This window comes from Gymnoscopelus braueri, assembly GCF_963280865.1.
Source record: "Gymnoscopelus braueri genome assembly, chromosome: 21".
Taxonomy (NCBI): Eukaryota; Metazoa; Chordata; class Actinopteri; order Myctophiformes; family Myctophidae; genus Gymnoscopelus; species Gymnoscopelus braueri.
In genome coordinates, this window is record NC_137623.1 from 41,459,804 (window position 1) to 41,474,914 (window position 15,111).

The 15,111-nt window shown below is 43.5% G+C and overlaps 1 protein-coding gene across 1 annotated transcript in view; it reads right to left on the reverse strand.

Annotated features, from left to right (window-relative positions):
- LOC308077009 (contactin-associated protein-like 2) overlaps positions 1-15,111 on the reverse strand; it is a gene marked incomplete at both ends in the record, with an annotated part of 146,348 nt that overhangs the window by 95,477 nt on the left and 35,760 nt on the right. Inside the window, 3 exons of the mRNA XM_080417538.1 lie at positions 330-473; positions 11,591-11,775; positions 14,558-14,708. Coding sequence (XP_080273664.1) covers positions 330-473; positions 11,591-11,775; positions 14,558-14,708 — 480 coding nt within the window. The remainder of the gene's footprint in view (positions 1-329; positions 474-11,590; positions 11,776-14,557; positions 14,709-15,111) is intronic.

Consider the following 15,111-nt stretch of genomic DNA (forward strand, 5'->3'; position numbering starts at 1 on the left):
GAGATCCCCTTTTAAACATTGTCACCTTTGTCCTACGCACCTGTCACCAACCTCTGAGGTGTGCATCGGACTTCTTCTAAACATTTAGTTAGGTTTGGAATTCATTTCCTAAAGTCTAGTTTACATTTCACACCTAGCTGTAGTTAAGTTTTAGTTAACGATTGGCCTTGGTCTGTGAGAGCGAGTGTGTATTTGGCGTGCTTAGAATTGAGAATGAGTTATGAGCCTTTTTGTGTGTTTTGTGTGTACTTTTACTGTGTGTGTGTGTGTGTGTGTGTGTGTGTGTGTGTGTGTGTGTGTGTGTGTGTGTGTGTGTTTGTTTCTCTTACAAAGCTGGATGTGTTGAGTTTCTTGCGGCGGGCCAGGTCAGTGATGTTGTCTCCATTGTAGTTGATGCTCTCCATGCAGCCTCTGAAGTTTTTCCTTCCCACGTCCAGCGGCTTCCCACTGTACGGCATTCCACCAAAACTCAACTAGAAGGAATCAGGGAGAAAGACAGAGAGTGAGATAGGACATCCCAAAATAAATTATCAAATTCTATGCGGCTTGCAGACACAAAAGTCACAAAAGGTATCGGACGATATTTCCCGCGTTGACTGCCATCGGCATATCAGCAAAAAAGTTGACATTCATTGATGGCAGTAGCTATTGTTTATCTGTTGTATGTACAGAATAACAACAAAAACAAAATAAACAAATATCATATCGGAATCGGCTATAGGCCAAATTGATATTTTAAACATTGGTATTGCTATCTGCTCTGAATTTCCATATTCCTAGTAGCAGGTAAAGTTTTGGCATAATGCTTGAATGTCAACTATGTTTTACAATGTGTCCTATTCAAAACGGATATAACCAATGTACATGCCTGCTTCTGTAGCTAAATCTGTGTTCCACAGAGAACAGACACATACAGAAAGTAGGTCTCTCGGCAACACAAATACAAATATACAGGCACAAATACAATACAAAGTACTCACATTTGCACCTTTTCTTTTTATTGGCACACACCAATAGAGCGTCGCAGTTCCCGCCCACTTCCTGTTTTTTTTGGTGCCGGAAGAAAAAACTCAATGCATTTTTCCATTGACATTTCCAAAAATATTTATATCTATTAATTTAAGCCTCGAATCAAGCCATCATGACATGACATGAATCATGACCATAAACGTTTGATTCTGTGATTTTTTTTTTGTTGAAAACGGCAAAACAAAGGGTATTTATTAAATATAGTATATCATATAATTAAATATAAAATAAATAAAAAATCACAGAAAAAAAACGTTTTATGGTCATGATTCATGTCATCTCGTGATGGCTTGATTCGAGGCTTAAATTAATAGATATAAATATTTTTGGAAATGTCAATGGAAAAATGCATTGAGTTTTTTCTTCCGGCACCAAAAAAAACAGGAAGTGGGCGGGAACTGCGACGCTCTATAAACGAACATTTGCTCGTTTCGGCTATGAGCCTTCATCAGAGGCATTCATATCACATAGATTTGGTGTGTGGACTATATTATGATAAATGATTAGTATTGCTCTGGCAATGTAAACATAATGTTTACCATGCCAATAAAGCCCCAACGAATTTAGAGAGAGAGAGAGAGAGAGAGAGAGAGAGAGAGAGAGAGAGAGAGAGAGAGAGAGAGAGAGAGAGAGAGAGAGAGACAGAGAGGGGGGCGGGGGGCATTTGACCCACTGAGAAACAAACATAATTGCTAAATAAATGGAGTAGGACAGAGTCTATGAGGTCAGTATAGAACAATGGTTCCTCAAGCAGCATGTGGTTCATTTGTATCCCTGGCAGCCTTAGTACCTGCCACACCTGCACAACTCAACAATAAAAATGTCCAGTAGGTCAGCTTACTCCTCGTTTAACAGGAACACATGTTTGCTGTAAAGCCAAGGTGTCCGGGCTCGCTGAAACAGAACATTAGCTATAGCTGTGTTTAACCATCTTCAGTCCACAGTCCTTTATATACCGTAACAGCCTCTGTGCTGGTTTCAATCTAAAAACTCATCATCCTAGAGGAGATGATGTTCTTGAGGCCGTAGGACAACTGTTTGTATCCAGAACTGTAAAAGGTGACGAGACAACAAGAAATATGTCCCTTTGTGACTGGAGTGGCAGCCATTTCCTTTTTTACAACTTTGCACACTCATCCAATTTATCTGTGTAGTCCTATGTGCCCACAAAAACGGCTAAAAACATTAACCCTCTCCTTCCTCACTGAAGCCCATTGGCAAAATGGGAACTGCCTCCCTCCACTGCCCTCCTAAATTACTCTTGTCCCAGTTTACTTTAGCAAATGAGGTCTTTTTACTGTAAACACGCCGAGGCTACCAACTCTGACCTAGACTTTGTTTGTGTTTTAATAAAAAATGCTGACATATGTTTTCAGGTAGAGAGCCCAGTCCACATATTTTTTTTGTCTAAACAAAAGGGGCTCGATGGTTGGACTGTACAGCGTCCCAGAAAGAGTGCAAAACTGCCTAACAACAATTTCAATGTGTATTGGTTGCACCTGTAGCCCTTTCCCCACCTTCATAATGCATGATGCTTCACTGTATACAGTAGCAACCCCAACCACGGTATAAACTCTCCCGTAAAGAAAAAGGCATTAAGGAAGAAAAACAAAATCAAAACATCATCTACAGTAACTCTATCAAAAGCCTTGTCTAGATCAAGTGATAAAATCTCAATGTCATCGTCATTCCATTAATCTTAAATCCCTAATAAGGAAAAGATTGTCCATTATTGTCCACACTGGAATGCATGCAGTATGTTTATTGCCTTGCGAGGCCAGACTAAAAAGTGATTTAGCTCTGGTTTTCAGGCTACTATGTTTGGTCCATGTGAACAACTAAATTCATATACTGCTTCAGCCTATTAATAAAGCTATGGAAAGTGTTTTATAATCTGAGTACAGGAGAACTTCCAGCCTTCAGGCTTGTTTTTGGGCGGTGAAACCGCCCCTATATGTGAGGTTTGGATATTTGCACACCAAATCCTGCGCTGTGATTGGCCACAAATGTACCCCCCTAACCCTGCACCGTGATTGGCCAATCACAGTCTATTCAGGACTGTGATTGGCTAGGGAAACATGACACATGTGCATAGCCCTATAAATAGGAGCCATAACTTAAACAAAACAATAAATTAGTTTTTTTTTAAGTTATGGTTTCTTCCATCACTTCTTCCATCACTGTGATGACCACTGTGACCACACCACCCACTTCACACTGGGTGTGATTTTTTTATTAACAGAGCCAAATCTCCTGTCTTCGAGGGGGGGAGTGGAGGAACCGTCCTGTGACAGGAGGTTGGCAGGGAGCCCCCCATCAAGGCACTCAACAAGTGCCTCATGGAAATCAGTGCCAAGACACCCCCTAGGAGCGTTTTTCAAAAATCTGCAGGTAATCCATCAATTCCTGGAGCACGTCCAATGGCCAGCTGTACAACAGCGTCCAGTGTGAGGTCTAGTAAGACAGAAAAACCGAAGAAAACTACTGAGCGGCTGCAACATATTCAAAATGCAGCAGCCAGAATCCTAACCAACACCAGGAAAAGGGACCACATTACCCCTATACTTGCGTCCTTGCATTGGATCCCTGTGAAGTTTAGGATAGATTGTGAAGTTACTTTACTTGTTTTTAAAGCCTTGAATGGCCTAGCACCTTATCATGAGCTATTTGTCAGATTGCCTGCTTTAATTCTACTCTTGACTAGATTTGAACTTAGCCTATTGCTTTGTTTAACTTGTGTTTTAACTTGAATGTAAAGCACTTTGAACTGCATTTATGTCTGAAAGGTGCTCTATAAATAAAGACGATTATAGTACTGAAAGATGGGAGGCTGGCCTGCATGAGACTAGGGTTCATGTGGTTAGGGAGCTCTGCAGCATACAGTATGGTGGGTTCAGGGTTGCAGTCCTTTGCTCTGTAGCAGGCCGTATTAAAATCCACAGCATGGTCCCTCATCTCAGTGGGGTCTGTGGTCACTCTGCACCCCCTGGGGGCTTAACACATTAAAGTTAATTGCTTTCCACTTGCTGCAGATTCCTCCAATTAAAAAGGAGCTCACACTGATTTGTGTGGGTTTTGGACAAAATGTGTAGGAGACGTGGCAAAAAGTGTGTTTTTAATTAAGAAAACTGGAAAATCTAGTCTGGCACAAATGGCTGAGGTCTACTGTATATTGGTAGTTGCATCATGAGCCAAAATCCAAAACAAGATTTTGATTGTATGACGTACGGTTAGGCTAAAACATGAAGCAGCACCATGAGGCCGATTTAAAATGGGGCCAGAGATTCTTCCATGGCCTCCTACTGGGAATGTGCGGGCAAAGTTTCACGCCAATCGATCCAACAGTGCTGGAGATTAGGTGTTCAGCACACACACACACACACACAAACACACACACACACACACACATACCGTATTTTCCGCACTATAAGGCGCACCGTTAGTGCGCCTTATAGTGCGGAGGCGCCTTATAATCCGGTGCGCCTTATGTATCAATATTGGTTAATTATGGCCCACGCAGCAAAGTGAGCCGCGATCGGCGCGGCAAAGTGAGCCGCGAGCCGCGCACCAAACCGAGCCGCGAGCCGCGCCCAAAGCCAGCCGCAAGCCGCGCACCAAACCGAGCCGCGAGCCGTGCACCAAACCGAGCCGCGATCCGCACCGCAAAGTGAGCCGCGAGCCGCGCACCAAAGCGACCCACGAGCCGCACACCAAACCGCGAGCCGCACAGCAAAGTGAGCCGCGAGCCGCGCACCAAACCGACCCACGAGCCGAAACACCGACGCGCGACACGTTGTTTTCAGTTATCGTTATTTTCGGTGCGACACAAGCGTTGTTGTTCTTTAGTTCCTATCTATCTCTGCTCCTATGAAGTGTACATTATCTTTTTCATATTATTATTATGAACTTTATATTGTAGTTTGTACCCTGTATTCTGAGTTTGACTACAACAAGTAGCAAAATAGAATGTACATTAGGACAGTGGTTCTCAACCTGTGGGTCAGGACCCCCAGGGGGGGGGGGGGGGGGGGTCCCCAGATGACAGTGAAGTCACAATTTAAGGACTTTTAAGATATTTTTAATACCTCAAGAAAGAAAAGAAAAAAGACTATTACTGCATCCAAACTAATCAACAAACTATACTATAAATACGGTCAAAATTGTGAAATAATATAAGAAAGAGGCGATCTACTAGCAAGGCGTTGTGAGCTTGTAGATTAAAAAAAAAAAACGACCTTGTAGATCTGCTATTTTGACTATGTATCTGCGGAACTGAGTTAAACTAAATTAAATGCCTCAACTCCTAATTCCAAGCGCTTCTCAGGGTGGGGGGTCCCCAGTTCAAATATGATTATTTTGGGGGGTCGCTGCCTGAAAAGATTGAGATCCACTGCATTAGGATATAATGTACAGTCACACACACATAGAAGATATGGAGATTGGAGATCAAAGAAAACGATAGAAGGGGGGGGGGGAGAGACGTGTAATTGGGGACCCATTACATTGAAAACCTAGCAACATCACTGCATTATGGCTACCGTATGTATCAATATTGGTTAATTGTGGCTACCGTAGTCAAGGGGCGTCGCTGAAGTAACAGCAGGGAAACCCGCGAATTCCGCAAATTCCAGTCCCACACCACTTGTGTGTGTATAAACCACGTACAGTATAAACACCCCAAAATGGCACCTGTCAAGAAGAGACACGCTTACGACGCAGAGTTCAAACTCAAGGCTATCAGTCACGCAGAAGAACATGGCAATAGAGCAGCAGCGAGAGAATTCAACGTCAACGAATCAATGGTACGGAAGTGGAGGAAGCAACAAGATGACCTGCGCCAGTAAAGAAGTAAAGAAGACCAAAAAGAGTTTCCGCGGAAACAAAGCGAGATGGCCACAATTAGAGGACACACTCGAACAGTGGGTTGTTGAACAGAGAGCAGCAAGTAGAAGCGTCTCTACAGTCACACTGCGAATGAAGGCAACAGCGCTAGCACAGGACATGGACATCAATGAATTTAGAGGCGGCCCTTCTTGGTGCTTTCGTTTTATGAAAAGACGTAATCTCTCCATCCGCGCACGAACTACTGTCTCGCAGCAACTGCCACAGGATTACCAAGAAAAGCTGGCCTCTTTCCGCACATACTGCAAAGACAAGATCACTGAAAAAAAGATCCGGCCAGAGCACATCTTCAACATGGACGAGGTTCCACTCACCTTTGATATTCCTGTGAACCGCACTGTGGAGAGAACGGGGTCCAGAACGGTGAATGTACGCACGACAGGGAATGAGAAGTCATCCTTCACTGTAGTTCTCGCCTGCCAGGCTAATGGCCAGAAACTTCCACCCATGGTTATTTTCAAGAGAAAGACCTTGCCAAATGAAAAGTTTCCAGCCGGCGTCGTCATCAAAGTTAACCCGAAGGGATGGATGGATGAAGAAAAGATGAGTGAGTGGCTGAGAGAAATTTACTTAAAGAGACCGGGTGGCTTTTTTCACACAGCGCCGTCCCTATTGATCTACGACTCCATGCGCGCCCATATCACCGATGGTGTCAAAAAACAAGTGAAAAACACTAATTCGGTGCTTGCTGTCATTCCGGGTGGATTGACTAAAGTACTCCAGCCGCTAGATATTGGTGTCAACAGGGCGTTCAAAGCTAGACTGCGAACTGCGTGGGAGCAGTGGATGACAGAAGGCGAACATACGTTCACCAAGACGGGGAGACAGCGCCGGGCGACATACGCCACTATCTGCCAATGGATCGTGGATGCCTGGGCAGATATATCAGTCTCAACGGTGGTCCGAGCTTTCAGGAAGGCAGGAATTGGCACTGTCCTGCCGGACAACAGCAGCGACACCGACTCGGATGACGATTCTGACGAGATGGAGCCGTTGGATCCTGTACTCGCCCAGCTGTTCAATTCCGATACTGAAGAGGAAGAATTCGAGGGATTTGTTGACGAGTCTGACGAGATGGAGCCGGGCACGTTGGATGCTGTACGTGTACTCGTCCAGCTGTTCAATTCGGATACCGAAGAGGAAGAATTTGAGGGATTCGTTGATGGGGAATGAACTGAAAAAGTGAGCTTTACGTGTTTCTTTTACGTGTTTCTTTTACGTGTTAACAACTGAACAAGGCTGGGAGATATTGTGAATATGGACATTAACGTTTGAACAACGTTGAGTTATTGTTATATTTGTATTGCTTTGCACTATTTCCAGAGTTACTATATTGTGATTGCACTAACGTTTGATTTACCGTAGCTAGCAGTATCAAACTGTTTCTTTTACCTGTGTGTTTCCATGTGTTTCCCTTACTGAATCAGGGAAAAGTTCCCCTCCATGGATGCACTAACTACGTGATAAAAAGTTGCACTACCTGTTATACCTTGCTGTTGGTAAAAGATAAACTGTGTCGCGAAAATACTACGTCACTGACGATACCTTGGGGAAAAAATAAAACAGCCTACTTGGGGAAAAAAAGTTCCCCTCCATGGATGCACTAACTACGTCATAAAAAGTTGCACGACCTGTTATACCTTGCTGTTGGTAAAAGATAAACTGTGTCGCGAAAATACTACGTCACTGACGACACCTTGGGGAAAAAATAAAACAGACGTACTTGGGGAAAAAATAAAACAGCCGTTGTTTGTTTGATTGATTGAAGACTTTATTAGAAGTTTGCATTAGAAAAAAATTACAGTTTCATGACAGCACATATCACTGGTACAAGGTCTACCTTTCATGTCTAGGTTCATGTGTGTTGTAAGAACGCTGGTTTGTATTAATTCTGTTAATAAAATTTGACTGACTGACTTATCTGACTGTTTTCTTTAGCGCAGCTCCATCTAGTGGATGCATAACGCAACCCCAGCCACTACAGTAGCTTCTATTCTATGCGCCTTATAATGCGGTGCGCCCTATATATGAAAATAATTGATTTATTGCAGGTGCGCCTTATACTCAGATGCGCCTTATAGTGCGGAAAATACGGTACACATACACACACACACACACACACACACACACACACACACACACACACACACACACACACACACACACAGTTGCATCATGATAAAATGAATCCATGGAAAAGGAGATTTTGATTGTACGACCTACGGTTCAAGAGTTATAGGCCAAAACAAGAAGCTGAAAGAAGGGCCCTGTTATAGTGCCACCACGAGGCCAATTAGAAAAATATGCGAATGTGCGGGCAAAGTTTCACACCGGTCGGTCCAACGGTGCCGGAGATTAGCTGTTCATGGACGGACGGACGGACGGACAGACTCACAGGAGTGAAAACATAACATGATGCGAACAGCTACTCTCACAATTTTTGAAATAGGGTCATTAAAAAGTCATTTACAATGACCTTTTGAAAGTTTGCATGCCGATCTTGGGTCTCGGGCTGAAAACGTTTGAGAACCCCAGCTCCATCAAAGACCTCGGCTCCACTTTCCTACTCTGCAGCAGCTGGTGACTGACTGCCAGTCTCTGCACTGCATGGTGTATAGACACTCACTGTCTCTCATATGGTTCTCAAACTCCTGTAGTGCTACTCTGGGAGAAAGAAATGTATTGCTGGCAAAACACACATTTGGGCCTTACCCATCTCACACCATCTGCTCAGAGAATGAAACTCCCTTCTTTGCTTTCCATAGCCCCCAAAAGTTCTGAAAGCTCTGACAGAAATCTCCATCATGAAGCAGCTTCTTTGTTTAAATGCCAGTAGGACTGAATTTGTGCAGAAGCGGAAAAACAAAACTCGACAGGGCTAATACAGCTCTTGAGTGAAGTATTAAATCTGTGCTGCAACAACCCTGTTATCGGACATCCTAAAAATGACATGTGTATTGCCAAGCTGATGGATTTTCGTGAAAAATCGTGAAAGTCGTGAATATGTGTGCAAATCTTTAAAGCGAACATTTGTAACTAAAATCTTTGCTTCTGGGGATTCTACATAATGTCTTCTAAATCCTAAAAAAAAATTTGGAAAAAAAAAAACATGTTGCTACAATATCAGAGGTTCTCAAACTTTTTCATGTCAAGGACCCACAAAATGATATGTATTTGTCCACGGACCCCCCCCCCCCCCCCCCATCTCAAAATATTTTGTTCCCCCCAGACCCCCAGAAGCAAAGATTTGAGTAAAAAAATCTATATATATCTATAGTCTCCAATTCAAAGATTTACACGCAATTTTATTTTCGAAAATAGCAGATCTACATGCTCTATGAGCTTGTATATCTGCTAGACTAGAGAACAGGTTGAGAAAGCACTGACCCTCCCCACCATAATCCACATCCAGTCTCGTTAGTCCAGGGAGTCACTGTTGCTTTCCTATACGAAGACTCCCATCTAAATATTTCTGTTGACATGTCTTGTTTATTGACTAGAGTTCATGCTTCATCTGCTTCTTCTGACCAGACTGACTGAATAAGTTGCTCTGGATAAGAGTGTCTGCTAAATGCCCAAATTAGAGGAGAGGGAGAGGGAGAGGAGAGGAGAGGAGAGGAGAGGAGAGGAGAGGAGAGGAGAGGAGAGGAGAGGAGAGGAGAGGAGAGGAGAGGAGAGGAGAGGAGAGGGAGAGGGAGAGGGAGAGGGAGAGGGAGAGTGAAGACAGGTCTTGTGACTTTCATTGTAAGATGTATACTGTGTTTTATGACAACATGAAGTTAATTTAAAACAAGTACCACTAGTGTTTCACTTTCTGGTTCAGAAGCACGCTGAGAGGGAGGCAGCGGAATGGTTGGTAGAGTAGACAGCAATTACCTGTGTGTGTGTGTGTGTGTGTGTGTGTGTGTGTGTGTGTGTGTGTGTGTGTGTGTGTGTGTGTGTGTGTGTGTGTGTGTGTGTGTGTGTGTGTGTGTGTGTGTGTGTGTGTGTGTGTGTGTGTGTGGTGATGCTTCACTGGTCTCAGTAATTACTGCCAAGGGCAAACACAACTAGACCCGGATATCGTTGCTGTTCGGGTGGGAAACCTAATATGTCCAAAACTGTTACTTTTCAGGATTCAAATTCAAAAATAGCAAAGAAGTTTGACTCTCTAATATGACAAAGTAAGGCATCAATTTATGAAAAAGATGCAAAAGAAATATGGAGATAAGAGGTTTCTAAACGACAGCAATGGCATTCTGTCTGGACTTGAGTGGGAGTGCACACAACAGACCCACAGCACAAACACACACACTCACTGTACATACACATGTCAACACACACACACACACACACACACATATACACACTCATGAGCTGGGTGGCAAACAGAGAGAGAGAAACCTGTCTCTGGACTGGTGTTGTATGGATTTTCCAGACGTCTTAAATGGTCAGCTTTACTTAAATTGGAGTGCAGTTTCCATGCATGCACGCACATTATCTCTCTCTCTCTCTCTCTCTACACATGCTGGTTGTACATTCTAAAGTCAATGTATTTAGTTGCACTCATGTTTCATCATGCAGACATTCATTATGTGTGTATTATGGATTCGCAGAGAAACACGGAGTATAAAACCAATATCTGATATCCTGTATCATCAAACTGTTCACAGACCAAACTAGCCATGGATGTGGAGCTAAAGGATGGAAGCAAATACATTCATGCACGCATATAAGGGTTAGTGAACAAAAAAAAACAAGACTCTACAAAACAAAAACAATAAATGATCCGTACGTAGCCTGCAAACTAGTTCAGGCAGATACACTCGAGAGGTTTATATGCATGTGCAGCACTATTGTATGTGACGTGTCAAGCAGCTGACCAAATTGGCGGTCTATTTACCTGATTCATTGCACTTTCTCTTGCTGTCGGTGCTGCCACTGATGTTGTATGTGCTTTGTTTGCTCCCACCACCACCACCCCAGCACCACCAGTCGGCTCTGCTTTCCCTAAGGGTTCTGTTTTCCCCTTGGGGGTTTGTTATAGAGCTGGTGCCATGTTTTTGCACTTTTTCTGTTTTTCATGTGTCTATGAGGTTGATAGAACTTCATTAAGCCCCCCGGTGGTGTTTTTATGGTGTTTTATGTCTTCTCTGACTATTTGGAGTTTCTTCCTGGAGGCTGAAACCTTGAGGGTCAAACGTGCCAATAGAGAAACAGCGCTTTAGTGACATCACAAAGCCATACCCTCCCCCTCATTATCATAACACAACAGGTGTGGGCATGAGGAGGAGGAGGGACTAGGACAGGTGGGTGGTGCTAAGGTGGTGGAGGAGGTGCTAAGGTGAGAACCAGGTATACTTAATGAACTGGAGGCGTGTCCACATAAAAACAACATTTTAACACTTACTGTACACTTTTTGTTTTTTGAAAAAAATCCTTACATAATAATAATACCTTATGATCAGGTTTTAGGGTTGAAAAATATCATTGCACCCCATCTTTAAGTAAGGTATACCGCGCCGGTAGTTGTTGAGAAATAACATCCGACAGGAAGATTAAACACAGAGGCGAAGCTCGTTGTGAGCTTGTAGATCTGAGTTTAATATCGCTCCTGACTGCCCCATATTACAATAAATTAAACTAAAACTATGTCCACATCCAGTATGTGTCCTCTCACCTCATAGTCCAGGTCCAGGTGGTCAAACTCTCCGTTGGTCCTGAAGTGCTGTGTGTGTCTGTCCAGGGTGAAGTTGACGTTGCGTCGGTAGCGTTCGATCACCACTGAGTGCCAGTGGTGGTCGTCCAACAGGCTGCCTGTCGTCACAGAGGTGTGACCCAGAATGGAGCCGTACTGGTTACTGCCTGTTGATGACGAGCACAACACCACCAATGAGGAGGAGGAGGAGGAGAAGAAGAAGAAGGTTGTGTGCGTGTGTGTGTGTGTGTGTGCGCGTCCGTGCATAACAGGGGTTATAGGATCAAAAACATCTGCCACACACACAGGAATGTGTGTGTGATTGCGTAATTGACATAGTTAATTTTATAAAATATAAAATATTCTATTGAAAATGTAAATAGAATTATTTTCAAAATTATATATATATATATTCTTTTTATGTGTGCGTTCATGTGTGCGTATCTGCACATATAAACGTGTTATAAGCGTAGTCAATGCACGTTGTGCGATAACGTGGAACAGTGCATGCACGTGACCAATATCAGTCAATGAAGAAACTACACGACACAACTACACAAAAATGCACAATACGTCAGGCGTTGGTTTGCCGCGAAGGTGTTAGTGACACATTCAGTACACTGCTGCGCAGGATTTTTGCCACAGATGACCCCCCATACCTGCGTGCTTGTGTGTGCGTGTGCGTGCGTGTGCGTGTGTGTGTGTATATGCGTGTGAGGGAGTGCGTGTGTGAGTGTGTGCGTGTGTGCATAGGCGATTTTTAGGGAAGGCATGGGGGGCACTTGGACAATTTAAATAAATATATATATATATATATATATATATATATATATATATATATATATATATTTAATATTTAAAAAATATATATATGTCTTATGTATAGCTTATATTATGTCCACATATATGCCACATATTTGGATATATATGTACATATATGTCAGGGATTCCGTTAGCCGGTATTTACCGGCCATTGACCGGTAAAATGTTTAATTGGCCGGTAAATGGGGTAAAAAGGGGGGTACGGTGGCACAGTCGGTAGTGCTGTCGCCTCACAGCTAGAAGGTCCTGGGTTCGATTCCCGCAGGGGAGGCTGTGGGCGCTGGGGGCGTGTTCTCTCCTCCGCGTCATCAGTGCCCATACCCTAGGTGGGGTTGGCGAAAGGGCCTTTCTGTGTGGAGTTTGCATGTTCTCCCCGTGTCTCCTAGGGTAGGTACCCTCACAAAAACATGCAGTAATCCTGGTCACTATACTGCCTCCCCCTGGCCAGCCGGGGCGCCTGATGGAGGGGAAGGGAACTGGTTGGAATAACGTGTTCCTTCCACGCGCTACGTCCAACCAGGGAAACTCTCCCCTGTCAGGTGACAAGAAGGTCAGTTGGCTCTCATGCATTGAAGGAGGCATGAGCTCTGCCCTGGCCTCCCTAGGTTGGCAGAGGGAAGGTAGTGCCCAGGATTACATAGACAATTAGCACTGGGTGTAAAAAAAATAGGGTTACAAAATCGTGGGATAAAAATTTAGTTAAAAAAAATAATTGGCCGGTAAATATAAACACCACCGGCCACCGTGGCCGGTTGGGAAAATGCTGTTATTTAGCTATTTTATCATTTAAGCCTATTATTAATATTATTATTTGCATAAAGTAGTTGGCTACAACCGTTACAATCATTATCATTTAAAGTTTATATCATGTTCTGACTGTGTGGTTTAATTCTGACAGCCTGCTCGGCTGCTGCTGCGCGCTGCAGTTATAGAATAGCCTATTCTTGTACGATGGTGTCGCGCGTTGAAAATATCAGAGCTACAAGGTCACAGCACGTCGAAACGCGCCGCGTTGTGAGCTTGTATGTCTGCTATTTTTGATACGCCACAACACCGCTAAGAGCCACAGCTGTGTCTCCTCCTCCTGATCAGCGCTGAGTAGGGTGGTTCGCTCGCTCGGGTGTTGATAAACAGAACCGGGATTTTCCGAGGTGAATCTGAACCAAACCGGACCCAATTGTCGATAAAGGGACCCGTCCCGTCCCGAACACGTGTGGGTCGTGGATATTATGCAAGCACAGTTACTGTCTGTCTGCAATGAATAAAGTGGTGAAAGTTGGTGAAACTGAAAGCAACTATAAAGGCAAGTAATCAACCTCACGCAAGGCCACATATATCATGACATATATAATTAACGTTAACAAAACAAAACAAAACCTACTTTTGCATATCAAGGTTGAATGAGAATCGATGTAAATCCCAAAATATATATTAATTTGTTTATACTGTGCGACGGTGTTGCGCAGGGAAACCACAGCTCGCAGGGTAATTAGGACTCGCCCCAAAACACCCTCGCCCCCATTTTTCAGGCGGACCAGCGCTTCTTGTATTATTGTATTTGTTTTACTGAGGATAAGATTAGGGTTAGGCATAGTTTACTGATATGTTTAGGAATACCAGGCGAATACCGCCGGATTTTCCCCGGGGCGACTGTGTTTTGGGGCGAGCGTTTTGGTATTCGTCACGCAGCAGTTCACTCATGCCCACTTTATTCATTTCATTTTTGGCAAGCGACATCTCTGCATGATATAGACTATAGTAGATCATATAATTTAGTTATCTATAAAAACAGGAACAGGTTGCATCTGTGATAAAGTGGAAAGAAGCGCAGCTCTAACGTAACGAGGTGTAATGAGCCCAATCAGTTGGGTGCATGTATGCAGTGCAAACACGCATGTGACGTTAATTATTATATGGCCGGTAGATTTATTCTTTGGCCGGTAAAATATAATCCTGGCCGGCCCCAAAAATGCCTAGCGGAAACCCTGATATATGTAGAGACATATATGCAGGCGGCCAATTCCGAATATGTCACATACTGTATATATGTGCATATATATATAAAAATATATGTTCATATATTTCCTTTGCCCCCCTGGTGGCAGAGGAAAAAAATGCGTGTCTCACCCAGGTTGATCTGCAGCAGTAGTCTGGCCATGTGGAGCTCCAGGGTGATGTAGTCTCCCTGCTGACCTTCACCGTGAAGGATCACACCCTCGCTCTCTGACGTCTTGAACTTCAGCGCAATCACGTCCTTAATGATCTTCATCTTCTTCACCTGAAATAAAGGTTTTCAAAGGTCATACAGTACATCTCGGAACTCCAAGGGGATCTCCATGATGTCGAGCGTTCAGGGCTTCAGATGTTCCGCACTTCGCTTGAGGCGGTTGGTTTAATTGAAGCTTACAGTATGGGTTTTTAAAATCGTTTTTTACATTTGCACTCGTAAGTTGCTTTGGATAAGAGTGTCTACAATGTACAATGCAATATGCTGATACTGACATAATGGTGTAGCACCATGTGCGTATGAATATGTGTGCTTTTAAATCATAAACTTGACAAAACTTTGTAAGACTATGAATAGATAGATGCTAAATGTTTCATAATGGATCTCTGTGATCTGAAATTATCTCTAATTACGGTCCTACTTATTTCTGCGCTTGCCTCTGTTCTGATGATTA